Source organism: Trematomus bernacchii, unplaced genomic scaffold (genome assembly GCF_902827165.1).
Source record: "Trematomus bernacchii unplaced genomic scaffold, fTreBer1.1, whole genome shotgun sequence".
NCBI classification, from domain to species: domain Eukaryota; kingdom Metazoa; phylum Chordata; class Actinopteri; order Perciformes; family Nototheniidae; genus Trematomus; species Trematomus bernacchii.
Window position 1 is genome coordinate 5,610,738 of NW_022987513.1, and position 17,661 is coordinate 5,628,398.

General features: G+C 41.9%; 1 protein-coding gene across 4 annotated transcripts in view; it reads left to right on the forward strand.

The window, feature by feature from the left end:
- The window catches only part of specc1 (sperm antigen with calponin homology and coiled-coil domains 1), an 86,951-nt gene that overhangs the window by 27,361 nt on the left and 41,929 nt on the right, over window positions 1-17,661 (forward strand). For 3 of the 4 annotated variants that reach the window (XM_034113317.1, XM_034113323.1, XM_034113309.1), the window contains 2 exons: window positions 13,202-14,724; window positions 17,060-17,267. In XM_034113317.1, the coding sequence (XP_033969208.1) occupies window positions 13,202-14,724; window positions 17,060-17,267 (1,731 nt within the window). Of the gene's footprint in view, window positions 1-450; window positions 858-13,201; window positions 14,725-17,059; window positions 17,268-17,661 lie in introns of those variants that run through there. The other variant, XM_034113333.1, reaches the window with a different exon arrangement.

Consider the following 17,661-nt stretch of genomic DNA (forward strand, 5'->3'; position numbering starts at 1 on the left):
TGCTGCGAGCCTGGGGCGGCATCTTGTCCCTCACGCTATCATCACCATTTAGTGAGATTTTTTTTGCAAGACATTGCAGCTGTGACTTTGTGAGCGGGGACGGTGTGGAGGAGACTTTGTGTGAATCCCAGGCTCCAAGTTCCCTTAGCAAGACAAGAGATGCAATGTCACCCGTCTGCCAAAAAAACAAACTAGTGCCCTTCCTTTCTTCCTGCTCCTCTTTCCTTCCTTCTTTACTCCACCCTTTTTTCTTTCTCTCTTTCACACTCACTTGTCCTTTCTGTGCCAATGAGAGGGACGGTTCATCTCACCATTGTTCAACTGGTATTGGTGAGAGTAAAGTGGCTGGCAGCAGTGGGAGGAAGAGGAGGTGTGTGTGTGTGTGTGTGTATGCTGTGGAAGCCACTCCCCCATCTGAGCTGATTCTAGTCATCACAGCAATAATGAAGTGCACACGACGCTGCCAGCACGCCCGCCTGCCAGTGTGACATACTGTCACCGTTGTGGAGGACACGCACACTCGCACACATTCACACACACTCGCTGACGGGACGTGCAGCCTGCCTCCTCACACATGCACACACTCACTCACTCAGTCCTGGGAGAGGAGTGGAGCAAAGAAAAGAAGACGGAGTAGGAGGGAAGAATAGGAAGAATTGTATGGCTTCTTCTCCATTTCACTGACCAGCGCTGGTTGTTGGTGCTGAACCGAGACACCGACACCCAAACACACACACACACACCTCTCCCCTGCAGCCACGGATTCTTGGATTAGTCCGCCCCGGTGTGGAGAGTGGGAGTCGCGGAGCAGACCAACATGGGGAACCAGGCGGGGAGACTGGAGGAGGCAGAGTCAGGTCTGCTTCTGTTGTTTTTGGCGGTTTGCCTCAGCATCACTTATCCCTCAATGTCTGTGTCTGTTTCTGTCGATGTCAAACGCAAAGACAGACATTTGTTAAATACAAGAGATAATCTTTTGTCATGTCAAGTCTCAGTACATCTCTGACATGACAGGTCCTGACAAATGAATCCTGACTAATGAGCACTGATATTTTGCCCTGGAGTTATAGACGCCGTTTAAACGTGCTAGAAGTTAGTTGATCTCCTCTGTTCTCGTGCCATTATTTGTGTGAGCGTGTCCACAAATCGCGTGTGTGTGTCAATCACGGATCTTGTGTTTCTGCATTCAATCGGTACACGTCTGTATTGTACTGCACTGTATGCGTGTCACTGTCTGCACCTGTGTGTGCTGATATGCGGCGGGGGAAAAGTGCTGAGTGAGATTCGCATGACAGTAAGCATGAGAGAACCTGCCAAAAGAGAGATGTTATCATCAGTCTTACGCTCACATCCCCACACTGCCCCGAGCTCACTGCGCCCCACTAAGATTTCCATTTCAAAGTCCCTCTGAACTGCACTCAGCAGCAACTTCAGCTCTTCCTCGACTGTAACCCCACAGAATTTCCTTAACAAAATTAGCATTTGCATCTTAATGAATGTGTACAACTTGAGCCCTTATTTCATGCATACACATATAAATATATATATATAATCCCACACACAGCTTCATCATATTGTTACCCTGTTATATGATTCTATTTTTTTGTTTTCATCCAAACCAAAATAGACCAGAGCTAGGTGGCTTGCTAGGGCAACAGGCACGGACACACACTCTCTCACACACCCCAAATGCACAAACAATGTGGTATGTTGTCAGTAGGCTGCATCACTTCATAGCAGTAGCTTGTGTTGCTTAAAGATAGAGCACCGTGGGCTCAGATTGGAAGGGAACTGTAACAAGCTGATGCATGTTTGAAAAGATTAGCTTCTCCCCGCACACATACAGCTGACATTGCAAAGTTTAGAACATCATACACAAAACAAAAGATTGTCGAGTGTCGAGTCAATAAGAAGGAACAAAGGAAGCTTTATTACTTTCTTTAATCCCAATTTTTTCTTTTTTCTGGCAGAGTTGGACTTCTTGCTCGTTGATGAATATGACTCTTGGTACAACATAATGATGATATTGCTACACATAGGTGGTAGGTGGGGTTGAAAATGAAATGACCCAGAGTAAAATGTTTGCTCAGCCATGTGAACGCATATGCCATCACAGCCACATAATCAATCATGTTCTCCAGGCTATGAGAAATATTTAAACTCTGCTGGGTCCATGATCCTCAGTCCAACTTCCACATCATTGAATAAGCAGTCAGCAATATTCTGAATTGATTCCCCGCTATTCATGTGAACTAGCACTCTCCTTTTTCTCAAATGAGCCTCTATGGTAAATGGGAATCGATCATCAAATGGCGTGATTTTTCATTATGCCTGCTCAGGACATTAGGCTATAGATCCAAGAACAATAAGCCCTTTAATGTATTATCCACAGTACTACTATAGTAATAAGAAGCAGGGGATCATTATCTGATTTTTTCTAATGAACAGCAACCGTTATTTATTCAACTGTTAACATGATATACCCTTCTACACAAGATGCAATGGCCAGCTGTGGTTTGTCAGAATTCGGGTTTGGAAAGCATACCCTTTCTAGAACTGGAAATTGGGAAATAAATGTGGGAACCTGTTCAGATTTGATTGATGCAGTTATCTGTGAAGGGGCCTAAGGACTAAGCTGTCTGCAGCAGTGATAAGGGAGTCGTTATCAGAACCAAATTACACTGAAGGCTACCACATCAAGCCTTCCACTCTGCTTTCTTGCTCACCAGTAGAGCAGCCAAGACCTGAGCATGCGGTCAGCACTGTTGTCAGTTGTTGATGAATGGTCTCTAATACATCGTCCAATAACAGTAGGTCTATTTTCAGGGCTACAACTCAAATTCAGTCGTACCCAAATGGGCGCAGGATTAAAGGAAAGTTAAGAAATGTTTGTGCAGTGAGGTTGAAATAGATTGTTTGGACTTTCTCATGGTCTTTATTTGGAAATGTCAAACACTAGCTGTAATGTTTGAAGATGCTGCCTAAACTTGAAATAGTAGTGTTCGGGGAATGCTATCAATATAGCAGTTAGTGTGTTGTCATTGGAATAAGATTGTTGATTCTGTCCACACTGCAGAACAGCAATATTAAGTTATTATTTTTGTGGTTACAGAAGCTCAGGTCAGACATCCAATTTGACATTTCTCACATTCCATTACCATAAATACAGAATCAAATGTTGATTTAAAGCAGTGTTTCTCTCCTTCTCTAGGAAGGTGTTATGTCTGAAATAGATATGTCTAATAATTGACTTCGCCTGGGTACTTCTATTTTAGAATACGATTTGTGTTGAATATATATTAGTGTAGGTGTGTACAGACTGTACTTGATTGACATATACCTGACATTCCTGTTAGCTTTGAGGCACCCGTTAGTGCAGTACAACAAATGCTTTTGTCAAGCTAATTTGTGCTTGGAGATGGTGACCTCACATAATTACAACCATAGCTCCACCCAACATCAACAAGAGCAGACGTATCATTTACCTTAAATAAGTAAGCGTCTTTTAAAAGGGATTTTATTCATATTTGCTTGCTAGTCCAGATAGAAGCCACTTCAGTGGCCACCTGCCATCTCTCTTGGGCCTCGTCTCAGACAAATGGCAACATCTTATTTAGCCTTTCTTAGAACATACATTTCAGAATGGATTATTGTTATTATTTTAACAGATAAACCATTGCATTGAAGTTTTTACACTGTAGCTAAATTCTTATCTATCTAAGCCCTGATTTATTGTGCCTGGTGGGTACCGCAGACTTCAACACCACAAAGAGCAACAAGACGAATGTGGAAATAAGTAGATGTTTGTGCTATCTCAACACCATATCTGAGCATATTGACATAGAGCAGGGTTTGGACACAAGGAAGCAAGTTTGTCCAACTTGAGATAGCTGGGAGACTGTGAGGAAGTCACATCAGTCATACTTTCCCTGGCAACGAGCAGTTGGTACAGTAAATACACCGGCCATTCCACAGGGCTTTGTGTTTGAAGAGGAAGGCGTGTGCTGTTTAAATGTCCTGTTTGTGTAACTAGAGACTAAAGCCTGGACATCAAAGTTATATGGTATATGTTAAAGCCTTCAGGCCTGAGTTCATGAAAATCACCACTTAAGTCTTAATGGTTGAGCAACTAACAATCTGTGGATAAAAGTGACATCCTAAAAACACTTGAAATGGACATGTAAGCCACTTAGCCTGGGATTGTGTGACTAATACAAAACAACATGATATGGTTTGTGCATCTGTCAGCAGCTGTTTGTGGTTCGTCCTCCTTCTGGGCACAATAATCCTGTCCTTTCTGTCCATTCTGCTGTCTGCTTCCCAGCACTCTTTGTGTCTTGAACACCAGGCCAAAAAATCTAATCCCTCTAACTCTCAGAGAGTGGAGTGGGGAATACGACATGTGCTCTAATAGGTTTCTTTATCCTTTCGATTTCAGAAAGTGTGTAATATGATGAATTCTTTGGTTTTCTTCAAGTTCAGAACCATCTCAAAGTCAACGTTCAGGAATATTTACTTTGAAAGCAATGCATGAATTGACTTTGCTTTGTCAGGCATTTAGCTTGTCATTATGTTTTAAGATGTATTTAATGAAAGGGAATCATCGTGCACTATTTTCTTATCCAAAGAATAGGTTTTTTAATTCTTTTTTTCGGTCTATCCTGGAAGGTAGATGATATCCTAATAGGTTATGTAACGTTTATTACAAAGGTATATGGCTAGTATGAAAGTCATCAGAGGATTAAAACTAAGTTTAGCAATACTCATGACAACCTGTTACCCATCACACAGGCTGATCCTAAACCTGCAATCATGTAAAATGGCATATTATTATTCCTTCAGTTAGTCCTGAGTTAAACTGTTTTCCCTTTGGAGCAAAAGTGACATTTTCAGGTGGCCAGCTCATGGTGTATTGGATATCTCTGTAGGGTATTGGCTCCGTAGGAAGTGTAAAGCAGAGTGGATCAACATAAGGATGCTGTGTTAAAAGTCTTAGCATGCAGCCCAGTTAAAATGATTCAATCACAATGATTAAAGGATCCAAAGAGCGCAGGCCAAGTGGCCCTCTGTGGCTTGCCAGCTCTAATGCTGCACTTTCACTCTGTGCTGCAGAGGAGGCACAGCGCTGTTCATTTCTCAAGCAGAAAAAGCATCTCAGCTTAAATACAGTGGAGTCTTTTTTGAAAGGCAGGGTTGATGGTTTGCCTGGTCAGTTGTAGGATTGATTAACATGCCGCCTGCTGACATGAGAGTCTGGATGTGTATGCAGGGTAATTCTGCACTAGGGTTGCACGACTTGTCAATTCAAACTAATTCCGAGATTGCGAGATGATACACGATATTAGAGATTTGAATTTTGCAATCACCTTGTCATTATCATTGAAACATATATTTAAATGATCATGGTGTGATAAAAAACAAGAAAGAAATGTCTTACCAAAGTCAAGTCTGTAGAATAGGATTACCTCCACAATACTTGAATGTGTTTTTTAACACAAACATTTGCCTTTAACAAAAATGGTTGTCCTGTCAATATAGAATATTGCACTAGTCCATATCTGGATATCGATTTGATTGCTGAACACAAGCCAGTCAACATTAATAAGAGCTAGTAAATGCTTAACCATTTCTTCAGTCTTCTTCCTTCTCACAGCATCCTTCTTCCTTTCAGACCAACCAGAATCAAAACATATACTTCTATTAGCTCAATTAAATTCATCTAATAATTATTATTAAGTAATCCCTCGAGAAGAAATATCAACTCAGCTACTAAGCACATTTCTCTGCTTGACAAGAGACAAGCAACCAGTTTAGACCTTCATTTAGTTATTGGTTAATCAAATGTATAGTTGTGAAAGTCAGAACATGACGTTTAACCAAATGATTGTTTTCTTTTTGTATCCATTGATTCTGTGAAGAACTACTCAGAAGTGCAAATAGCCATTCATATCCTCTGTGCAGTCAGTTTCTAAACTAAGTCTCTAAGACAGGTGTTAGGAGGGTGTCCGCCTTCATTGAGTCTCTGCAGTTTATCTGGTTAACACAGCCATTGTGCAAGCAAACACTCTTATTCTTACATGAAATTAAATGAGATTACCCTGTTTGGCATTCTTATAATGAGCTTCTGTAGTTTTGTATTCACAAAACAGGTTTTTTTCAAACATGTCTCCCTTGTTTCGAGGATGTGTAGTACTACCTTATAACAATTGTGGTTTTCAGTAGCGCATTGTTGCTGTGGTGCAGCTCACCACCCAGGCTAATCTCTGCTCAGTCATGGAGCCTCACTCCTGCCTATCTTCCCCTCCCGTAAGAGGAAAGGAATGCCTGTGAGCCCCAGCGTCTGACTGATGGGCGCCTGTTGACCTATTTAGCGCCCTGACTGTCGGACAACAGGAAGGCACACTGCGTATTCTCTCTCTCCTCTCCACTTCCACCTGAGTGAAAAACTGCAAAGCACACTTCCTGGAACATGGAAGGAAGGACAGAGGAGCGTCAGCGAGAGATTCCCATCCTAATCTTTGTTTGTGTGGATGACGTTGCCAGTGCGTCATTTCAGGTGCCAACTCTCTGACACTTGACCACCTGCACCCATCATTCATCATGTCTCCTCACCCATGACCCCTCCTGTTCTGCAAATTGAAGTCTCTGTGCACTTTGCTCAAAATGCACTCTGTCACCTCTCGGCAGGCAGACTGTAGTTAGCCGGCTGCTGCTGGACAGGGTCCAGACACACGGCTCCTGCTGTGATTTGAAAGCTTATCTTCATTAGACAGAAAGAAGCCAGCACAGTGCAGTACTGTGATCAGGGAGCTGACTTCCTGTGGAATAACTGAATGCCTTTGGATTACTGGAAGTCAGTCCCTGAAATTCATTCAGATAATTAGTTAATGTAAACTGCACAATCAAGTAACTGTATATGCTAATGTGAGACATATGTTTATCAAAGCCTGTTTTCATAGCTACTGAAATTAAAGAGGCCATATTGTGCTTTGGGGCTTTTTTCCTTTTCTGTAGTGTGTTGTTTGGGGTGTTTTGCATGTTAATGGTCGGAAAAGGATGAAATCCCAAATTTCCCTACAGAGGGAGTTTCTCTTCCACACTCCTTTGTGTATTTCCATAGCAAAGTGACATCATTATATAACACTCGCACTTCTATTGGCTAGCACTGCAACACATTGTTTGTGATAGGCTAAATGTTGTGAAATCTCTAAGTGGTTGAGCAATCACAACAGAGCCGGTCAGCCAGTGGCGAGCCGTCAGGGCCCTCTAGGCCCTCTGTGAGGGCCTAAGATATTCCAAAAAATAATATTTAAAAACATTAAAAAAAAAAATATTTTTTTAAAATATATATTTTTTTAATATTATTTTTGTTATATTTTTCATTAGTTTTACCGAAAAAAAACTTGATTTAATAAAATAACATTTCCAAAGAAATAAATCCTTCGAATCTGCCTGTTCAGTCTCTGTTTGAATGTCAGTTACTATAGCGGGCCTCTCTGCGATTCACAGAGGGCCCGCTATAGTAACTGAACGAGAGAGTAATGTCAAATGACAGTACAATTGACCAATCATATCTTCCCTCTAAATGGGTGGGTTTTATTATCGCGGACTTTATGACGAGTTCCGCCCGCTGTGAAACTTTTCTTGTTTCCATAGCAACAACAACTTCCTGTCAACAGCGTGAACTCGCCTTCAAAATAAAAGCATGCCAAATTACACTTAAGACATACAACTGCAATGAAAGTAACAAACACAATGCAATATCATTTTCAATGTCAAAGAACACAAATTGGGTTCACAGGTGTTGTTTTGTGTGGTAGAGGGTCGCTGTCATTGATGCGTTTTGCACCCTGGGCCGTTGTTTTGATATTCCGCTGAAGTATACGCTGTGACGTAATAACGTCTTTTTTTCGAAGGAAGGGGTGGGGGTCAGAGGGCCTAGGTATAAAGCTCACGGCTCGCCACTGCGGTCAGCTAACCAATCAGAGCAGACTGGGCTGTGGTTTCAGACAGAGGGTGGAAAGAGGTACAGGCAGTACAAGAAAAATAAAGATCTTTTTGAACATTAAAGCATGTAAACATCACAGTAGAGAAACAAAACACAAATATGAACCTGAAAATGAGCATAATATTCACTGTCATGAGGAAATCCTATTCTGGATTAATCCACAAAGTCTTTTATTATTCCCTAGTTCAGTATTTTAGAAGAAGTATAAAACAGTTCCTGTGAGATTGAATATACACATCTGTGACTCTGTTATTGAGAATGACTTTTCTTCTCTTTCTCCACAACTGGTGTATGCCCTTTGCGATCAATAAGAGCTAGACTCTGCAGGCTGCATAAGGATGTATTATATGCTATAGAGGGTGAGAGCTTCTTAGTGAGCCAGTTAATGGCCCATTCCACTCTTTCTCTCAGATTTAGTGTTTCTTAGAGGTAGCTATAACTGGTACTAGACCTGAGCCGGCCTACATGAAAGACATCACTAAATTAAGCTAACTCTTAACAACCTTGGTAAGAGATATTTTAGTTTTGAGAAAGAAAGATTTGCACACCTGCAGTAGAAATAATTTCCATACCATATAGAAATGTATCATTGTGCTCTCTTGGACACAAAAACCAGTTCACTTCACTAAACATGTATTCAATACTAACTAGCTTTACAAGAAAATCCCACACCCACTTCATTGTTTTGAGTAGTCCGACTTCTGTGTTGCAGTGTGCAAACTTTGTGAGGGGGTGGTAATTTTAGCTATTAAGAAAGAGGGTGTCAGTGTGATTCTAAAGTACATGTTTGAAACTCAAGGCGTCGATTTAGTGCTGAATAAATTGTGTATCACATTACTTTACTTGACACTTAAGTTGTAGCTAAAGAAGAATAAAAAAAACTTGAACAAAATTGAAATGTGTCGGGTCAGGATGCAAAATATATATGTTTGTAATAACTGTCCTACACAACCATTGATTGATATATAGAGGTCTGTGAAACAGGTTGTTGTGTCTTAGCTGTGTGGTAGCCTACTACTTCATAAAATGTTATCAGAATGCAATATTTGTCTATTTCATATAAATGACACGTGTATTCGGGTACAGAATAACATTACAGTTGTGAAAGCTGAATGGTGGGGGTAGGGGTGCATACCGGTTCCTGGTATTACCGAGATACCGGTTACTGTCGGCTACGGTATACCGTACCGAAATCAGATCCGGTTTTCTATACTTTTTTTTAAAATAAAGTTAGGCGTAATATCCTTAAACTCGCACCCAAACCGCCAGCCAATCAGATCGTGCGTCTTGCAACGGCTTCGGTGATTGGCTTGATTGGCAAGCAACGCCCTTCACCTTCCTCCCGAACGTCTGAGAATTTCGGTTAGCTTTCGTTTTTTAGCTCGATGTCTGCACGAAAATCTAAAGTGTGGCTGCATATGACTGCCAGTCTGAATGGTGGGGTCTGTAACCACTGCAAGAAGTTTATTTCTGGGACACATCCAACTTCTCAAAACATGTGCTACTGTCACATAACATCGGAGTACAGGAATGTACAGTCTTCAAGCCTGTGTTGTCAAACGTGTTTTTCATTGTTTGTTCAGTACTAAAAGGTCGAAGTCCCACAATTAATTTTAATATTCATTTGACATGTTAACTATATCATAAAGCGCTTCATGGGAGTAATTGCGGGATGATAAAATGTTTCCCTTATGCAACATGAAAGTATCACGATATGTATCGGTATCGTTCAGTGGTATCGGTTATCGGTATCGTAAAAAAGTCAACGATATGCATCCCTAGGTGGGGGTGTACAGAAAGGGGAAACATTTTACTCAGGCACAGTCAAATCATTTGTACCTTATATGAAGACGCCCTTAGTGAAATTAAGTCTGACACACCTGCTATAAAGGCATTGCAACAGGTCCAACTGGTCCCAGAGACATGATGGCTTTGTTTTCACAGTAACAGGTTTTCTTGATGAGTTTCTTTGTGATTTTGTCTTTGGCTTGGTTGTACATGGAAGACATTTTTGTTATCCATCAGTCACATACCTCAATGCTCCTTTTCTGTTTCTTTCGATCAAGGAAAACCTTAGGCAGACAATTTAATTTACAGAAGTGCACGTACCCACACTCTATCCTGGGAGACGTTCTAACAGGTGGCCACTAAGCAGCTCCTGAAGAGCAATTAGAGGTGAATTGCCTTTTTCAAGGACATCTCAACTGAAGGGAAACGCTGGTCTCAGTCGCTCTTTCTAGACTCTTTTGCAGCATCATCACCCTTTTTTTCTAGATTGGTCAAAATGTTTGACAAATACATTAAAGAGACTGTTTCTGGTGTTTTGTTTTTAGTACTCCTACTGTATGTGATCCACAAATTAGCAACTGTAGGTGTCGGTGGTCTATTTGATGTCTCTCTACCCCTCTTAGTGTTAGTTTAAGCATTATCTAATCTCAACCCTCTGGTTCCTGGCAGAGCCATGCTGCTCGCTGGCTCTGGGTCTGGCCAAGTGGGTACTTGATGATGTGAAAATAGAAATAATAAAGACTTTGCAGCCGCTGTGTTGGTCTTGGAAACTGGTTTTGAATAAACGGGGTTGTATTTGTATCTGTTAGAGACACACTGATACACTGTCAGTGGTGGCAAAGTTATGAGCTTGATAAAACAATATTATTTTTGGTCCAAAATGTCTGTCCAACTGTGGAATTTATGTTTTTATAATCTTCCTTTTGGGGAATTAAGGTTCAAGATATAACGGCCGCTGTTTTCCGGTGGCTGTTACTTCCTCTTTAGGATCATGCTGTCTGTGCTCACTCCTGGCATCTCGACTGGTGTCATGTCTGTGTGCACGTGAAGCAGCTGTGGTGATGTCATGGGCGATCTGAAGACGAGTGAGTTCATGTGCTCCATCTGGGTTTTATTCACCCAAGAGGAAACAGAATATGAAAGGTTGCCCCACTCCTGGCATCACTCATCCTCACGGGAACAGACTGATCTTAATTACTTTGGACTCTTCTTTATCTCTTTTTCACATGGACTGATTGTCCGTCTTCATCGTCACCAATGACAATAATACAAGTGGCCATGAAATAAGCATGAGCTAAAATGTGTGCCATATATTTTGGCCCCCTCTGGGTGATACCTCCTGTAGTGCATAGTAAAGAATAATGTATAACACACAGTGCTGATTATGTCTTCCATGTGGCACAATATTTGGAGTGCATGCTGTCCCCATTCTGTCAGTCATGGCATCATCCTCTGTGAAGTGAACAGTTAAGTGACTGAAGCTTATTTAGCTCTAACTTTAGCTCTGTCCAGGAGCCACTGGATCGAATTGATTGGGGTGAAAAGCTGCATTTTTTTAATGTGAATCTAGATGGCTGCATCCTTTAAAAAAACAAAACAGGCTTGAGGTTTTTTTTACAGCAGTAGTTCTAACCAAGAGTGTCATTCTTTAGATTTGTATGAGCCACTGGTTTTCTTAAAAAATCAAAACCTCATTTGTTTTCTCAACAATTTAAGGTTATCATTCCACAGTCCACCTCACTTTCAACCACAGCTGCACACTCTGGAAATGTAAAAGGGCTTTGTACCCCAGAAATGGTGCCAGTTGGCATCTCCTGCCACTTTTGCTAGTTTATTCAATAAGGGGATAGTGTTTGCAAAGTGCCTATCAATGGCAGAGTACTTAAAGAACCCACAGGGGTATAAGGATTTCCATTCCAAACTAGGCCATTTGTTTGTGGATTTTGTGTGTGTGTGTGTGTGTGTGTGTGTTGTAAATGCGTGATGTGCTGTCTATCTCAGCACACAGGCTGTCTGTATAGTCTCTGCTGTGTAGGTTTGATGATGATGTACGCATGTGAGAGACACAGGGCTGTCTTTGTCTGTGCACTGCTTAAGCTGCTTTGTGCCTGAGTGCTCCACGTGCACAGGGACCTTTGTCATCCTTTGGAACAAGCAACCCCCTTGTGTCTGCATCGCTGTTTGCTGATCATCGGAAAATACACAATAAAACGGTTTCAGGCGGCACCCTGCTCACGCCGGGCATCTGTAAATACTCTTCATATTTGAGAGAGGTCTGGAAAAGGCTCGGGCCATGGACCCACGTCGACGCCTTTTCAAAATGCCAGAGCTAAGCTCTGCTGCAGCGATGAATGACCCCTCGACACACAGACAGTGCCAGGCAGATGCTCTGTTGTCCAAACAGAGAACAATATGTGAATAGGGTACAGTGACCAGCAACATTAAACTGCTGAATAATACAAGTGTCTGAATGTGACACAATGTGTCCATTCAATTAGTCTCATTACATGCTGTTAACAAATCCACTGTCACAGCATGTTTGTACGCTGACTCTATTAACCTTCCCATTTCAGTGTCAAGCGTGCTCTGGTTATTCTACTGAGAAGTTTTATCTTCCAAACATTTCCTGTTAACTGTCCCACTTACAAAACGTTTGCATTCTTAATGGGTGTTTATGTTAAATGTATTAATGTCAATGCTTTTTCCCTCAAAAGTGTGTGTCTGATGTGATAATTCACATTGTTTTGTGACACAATAAACACTTTTTAACTTTTTTTACCATATTCTTTTATGCTTGTATTCTTATTGGAAAATGTTTATTTTGGCAATATTTCCTTTTTAAATTAACCTTGTATTACTAATGTAGTTGATTTGTTTTCACTTTTTTTATAGTTTAGTGGGGAAGTTAGTTGTTATTACTAACTTCTTTCACTTTTAAAGATATATCTTTATAGTTTAATAGTTTGAATTTTGATGAAGCCTTTATGACTAAACGGAAATGGGGAAATCATTTATAACCTTTTTGTAGCGCGTTTCATACTTATTATGCATTATACAATGATTATAAGTTACTACTTTAAGTGCTAATTTGGTGTTCTAGGGAGAAATCAAATCAGGTATCTTCACCTTATAAGTAATTATAAAACGTCTTATGTGTTATGATTATAAATGTTGTCCTAATCACTATACTTATACAGTGCTATAAGCAGATTATAAGGTTTATACCTAAGTGTATAATGCATTATAGACATGGGGCTCATAGGAAGTGTCCCCCCTTTAAACTTTACATTAACAGTTTTGATCAAGTGGTTCTGTAACTGCTTTGTGAATGGTTGACAGTAAATGTGGATTCACGTTGGTCCTGAACACTGTTTCAATATGTACTTTTGTTGTGTTGTGTTGCAGGTGCACAAGCAGCCAAGAAGTCTGGTATCCCAGCTCCTAGAGAGATCCCTTCTTCCATAACAAGAGACCGCATCTCTCTGAGGGACCAGCTCAGGAGCAATACCACTAAAAAGATGGTTTCCAGTGCCAGCACTTCCAGCCTCTCCACTCTGGCAAAGCCCACACGTAGTTCAACCACAAAGTCCCGTGGAGATGCCGAGAGCCAGGAAAGGGGCCTACTGGAGACCCAGGTGAAAGAGCTGCTGGCTGAGGCCAAGGCCAAAGAGTTAGAGATCAGCAATCTCAGGATAGAGTTGCATCGCTACAAAAGTAAAGCCTCCAGCGCTCCCTCTTCACCATCAACCAATTGTGTCTCGTGGGATGAGCCTGATGCAAATGTAGAGCAGGGACAGATGTCAGAGGCCATCGTGCTGGTTGGGGAGCTGAGGGAGAAGAACGGGAAGTTTCAGAGAGAGCTGGCAGCGCTTAGGGAGGAGAACCAGACACTGAAAGAGAAGCTGCTTTTCTTGGAGGCCTCTCCTCTCTCTAGTACAAACACAAGCTCCCTGTCCAAGCCTCTGGTGAATGGCCTCCCCTCAGATTCCTTAAATCCACAACAGGACACTCGCTCTTCTCCTGCCAGCCCTCTGAAATCCTCCGTCTCCTCCGGTTCTGACATCACCAAGGACTCACCATCACCCGACTCCTCAGAGTTTGAGAAGATCCCATCACAGTCAGAGTCAGAGAGTAGCGGAGTCAGCGGAGGGCAGGATGTGCAGAAGTTGACAGAACAGATCCACAAGATGGAGGAGAGCCACCACAGCACAGCGGAGGAGCTGCAGGCCACTCTGCAGGAGCTGGCCGACCAGCAGCAAGTGGTGCAGGAGCTGACGGCTGAGAACGAGCGCCTGGCCGAGGAGAAGCGCCTCCTGCAGACCTCCCTCCAACAGCAGAGGGAGCGCGTGGAGGTGCTGGTCCAGAAGAACGAGGCGCTCGCTGGCCGCCTCCAGGAGCAGGTCGAAGCCCAGGCCCAGAGGGAGGAGGAGCTGGGCAGCCAGGGGCCCCGGCTGGCCGAGCTGGAGCAGAGGTACAGTGAGCTGGTGGAGAGCTCGAGCTTTGAACGAGAGAAGCTGGTGGACATCCAGCAGCAGCTTACAGGCAGCCTGCGGGCTCTGGAGGAGGAGCACCAGGAGGCCCAGGGCCAGGTACGCCTCGTCAGAGAGGAGATGGACAAGCTGCAGGCCCAGCTGGACAGAGAGCGGGAGGCTGGAGCTCAGGCAGCACTGGCTGCAGAGGAGCAGCGGGCCACAGCAGACTGTCTCAGACTGGAGAACAGTAGGCTGAAAGCACAGGTGGACATTGAAAGGCAGAAGGTGGGTGAGCTGAAGGCCCTGCAGAGTGCCGGTGACAGCAGTGAGGTGCAGAACTTGCTGAAAACAGCCCACGCCGAGAGAGACAGGCTGGAGGTGGAGCTGACGGAGCTGAGGCAGGAGCTGCTAGAAGCCCAAGCTGACACTGAGCATGTGCGAGCCACAATGTGCAAGGTAGGAGGGGTACAAGCTTATTTTAATATTACTTATTTATAGTATAAGATTACTGTACCTTTGTTGTATATTTACATGTTTCCCCACTCAGAATTAGATTTGTATTAAAATGCCATTGTTTTCGTGGCATTGCAAAATCTGAAAATAATTGGTAACATCTGTTAGAAAAAGAAAAACATGAAATGCCTGTTGCAATAGCATCGAGCAGATCTGTAGATTGAACAAATTCCAATAAAATGTGGCTTTCATTTAGCTCCAAGTGGCATTCAAAAGTCTTAAATTGAATTTGCCTTAACTTTCAAGAACAGAGCCTTAGTTTAAGGGATTGGTAATAAGTGAATGTGTTTGTATGTGCGTGTTTGAGCTGAGGAGAATCATAAAACACACTTCATGCAAGTGAGAGAGAAAATATAAATAAATACACCCACTCCACTGTTCCAACATTTTGGTCAAAATGATGCCTTAATTCACTGAACTCGATGTAAAGATGTGCCGGAGACACATGTCCCTGACACATGGAGCGGCTGGGGATCTCCAAAAGACGATCAAAGATCTTCCTGGGATTATTGAAAAGCATTTTTTCTTTATATGCCCATCCTTAATAAGTATTTATCTCCCAACATGACATTTTTTTTATTTGAATACGATATTTGGAGACAAATGTTGTGAGCAAAGATTCCGATCAGTCTATTTAAAACTTGACATCTCTTCATTTGTTGGAGAATGTCACTGCCCAGTACAAACTATCTACACTTGGCTGCTTCTATTGTTGTGTGTGTATACACCGTGACTTTAATTATATGTGACTCACTGTTGAAACGTTTTGTTATGTCAGTTAGAGCTCTTTGTCTTGAGTTTGACTACATTGTCAGGAGTTCCCTAAAGAACAATCTCTTCATCCACATTTACTTTATAATTCAAAAGAAGCAGAGAGAGAGGTTCACTTGTTTAGAAACAGAATATGATTTTGTTCATATTTTTTACTTAAAATACAATCCATTTCAGGAATAGATTTAAAAGAGACCAACATGTTGTATCATTAGTTGGGTAATGGCAAATAATTTAATTTTTTTTTACTTAAACCAGGCGACTATAACATATGTAATCATTCTTGGCTCTGTCACCACCTATTGAAAGTGAACTTGACCACACTTCTTTTCCAAAAGGGTTCAAACCTGACCATTGAACTGGCTTTACAGCTGTTATTGGGGCCTTTTCTTCACCACATTAACTCATGTCCCCTCAAATAGTTTTCGTATGATTCTCTGTCATCACTTTGGTTTTCCCCTCAAACACCACCAACACCACAAAGGCTGACGCTGTGTGGGTTTGAGGTCATGTTCGTGGTTGTTGACTCCAAATTGAGGCGTGTCCTTGTCATTTGAGTGATGTCGTCATTGTTGGATTGTGATCGTGGTGCCAGTAAGGTGGTCCACTAGTATGTGACCCTGTGAGTCACGCTCCTGTTCTCGGCCATATGGGTGTGAGGATGAGGCCATTCCATAACTTCACATCCTAATCCATCAGAACCACATGGTGTCCTTCAGAACTACATTACTTCTTTTTAGTATACCCTGCTCACAGAGATCTGCTCTACAGTGTCATTTCTCAGAATGACAGCAATCCACATGGTACCCTGACTTCAGCTTCAGTGTAATTGGAAGTTAATGCAATAAACATGTTGAGGCAGTCACATCCAATAAAGACAGCACAGTAAAGTTTTAGTTCAATGAGTCACAGTCCCCACTCATGTCAGTATTTACTCTGTGGCCAAATAGTCATTGTCAGAAAAGGTTAAGCTAGCACAGTGCTTAACTTTGTGGAGTGTGTAGGAGAGAAACTCCCCCTGGTGTGAACTTTGGGATTTTAGCCTTGGCAGACCATTACAAAAAAAACCTATATAACAAGGGAATACCCCAAAAAGCATGTAAGGACCTCTTTAAGTAAGCTGTGGAAGCTAGGGGGAAAACAATCTATTGCTTGACCACCAAGAGTTTTCTGTGTATTATGTGTAGCAGTAACATAATAATGATGCAATGCAATAATACCATAACATGTTTCAAGCCTTAAATCATCTCCCCCAAAGAAATGATAGGACAGATTCTATATATCTCATCTTTTAAATCCTTCAAGAACAACTGGAACACTTCCCCACATGATTTCTGGAAGATATCATAAATTATTTCCCCTTACTGAGCCTTTAGTGCTGTTGAGTGCTTTGATGTAATTAGTGCAGTGACAGCCAGCAATTACTCTCACATGAAACACTGCCACTTTGTTTTAACTATATCTGTACTAACTCATAATAATCTCACAAATGCACACACACACACAGGTGGAGGCCAAATGCCAGCAGGTTCAGGAGCAGGCCGAGAGGAGGGAGCAGGATCTGGGCAGCCGGGTGACTTCCCTGGAGGAGGTTGGGGTCCACGCTGAGAACCAGGTGAAGGAGCTGAAGGAGACCATCTTTGAGCTGGAGGACCAGGTGGAGCAGCAGAGGGCCGTCAACTGCCACACCAAGCAAGCCGTCCTGGACATGGAGAGTATGTTACTCTCACTGGATGTTTTTTGTTCCATTTTGTCTGTCCTCTTTTGTACAAAGGGAATTCATAAAATATTAGAAATATTTCTAAAACGACCATAAAGTTAAATCAATAACTTCATGAAGGTAGGATATATTAGAATCAAAATACTTGTATTTATCCTGGGGGAAATCGATTTTTGTGACAGTTTTGGCATTTTAGAATAGAATAGAATAAAATAAAATGTAAATAAAATAATGTTTTTAAAGGAATACCATTTTTTTTACATACACATCAGAAGTTAAAGTAAGAATATGCAATACAATTATATCAATATATTTATATAAAAATAAGGGATTCAGTTAAATGGCTGATGCAAATATACGTAAGACATGTGGTTCTCAAAAAAACGTGT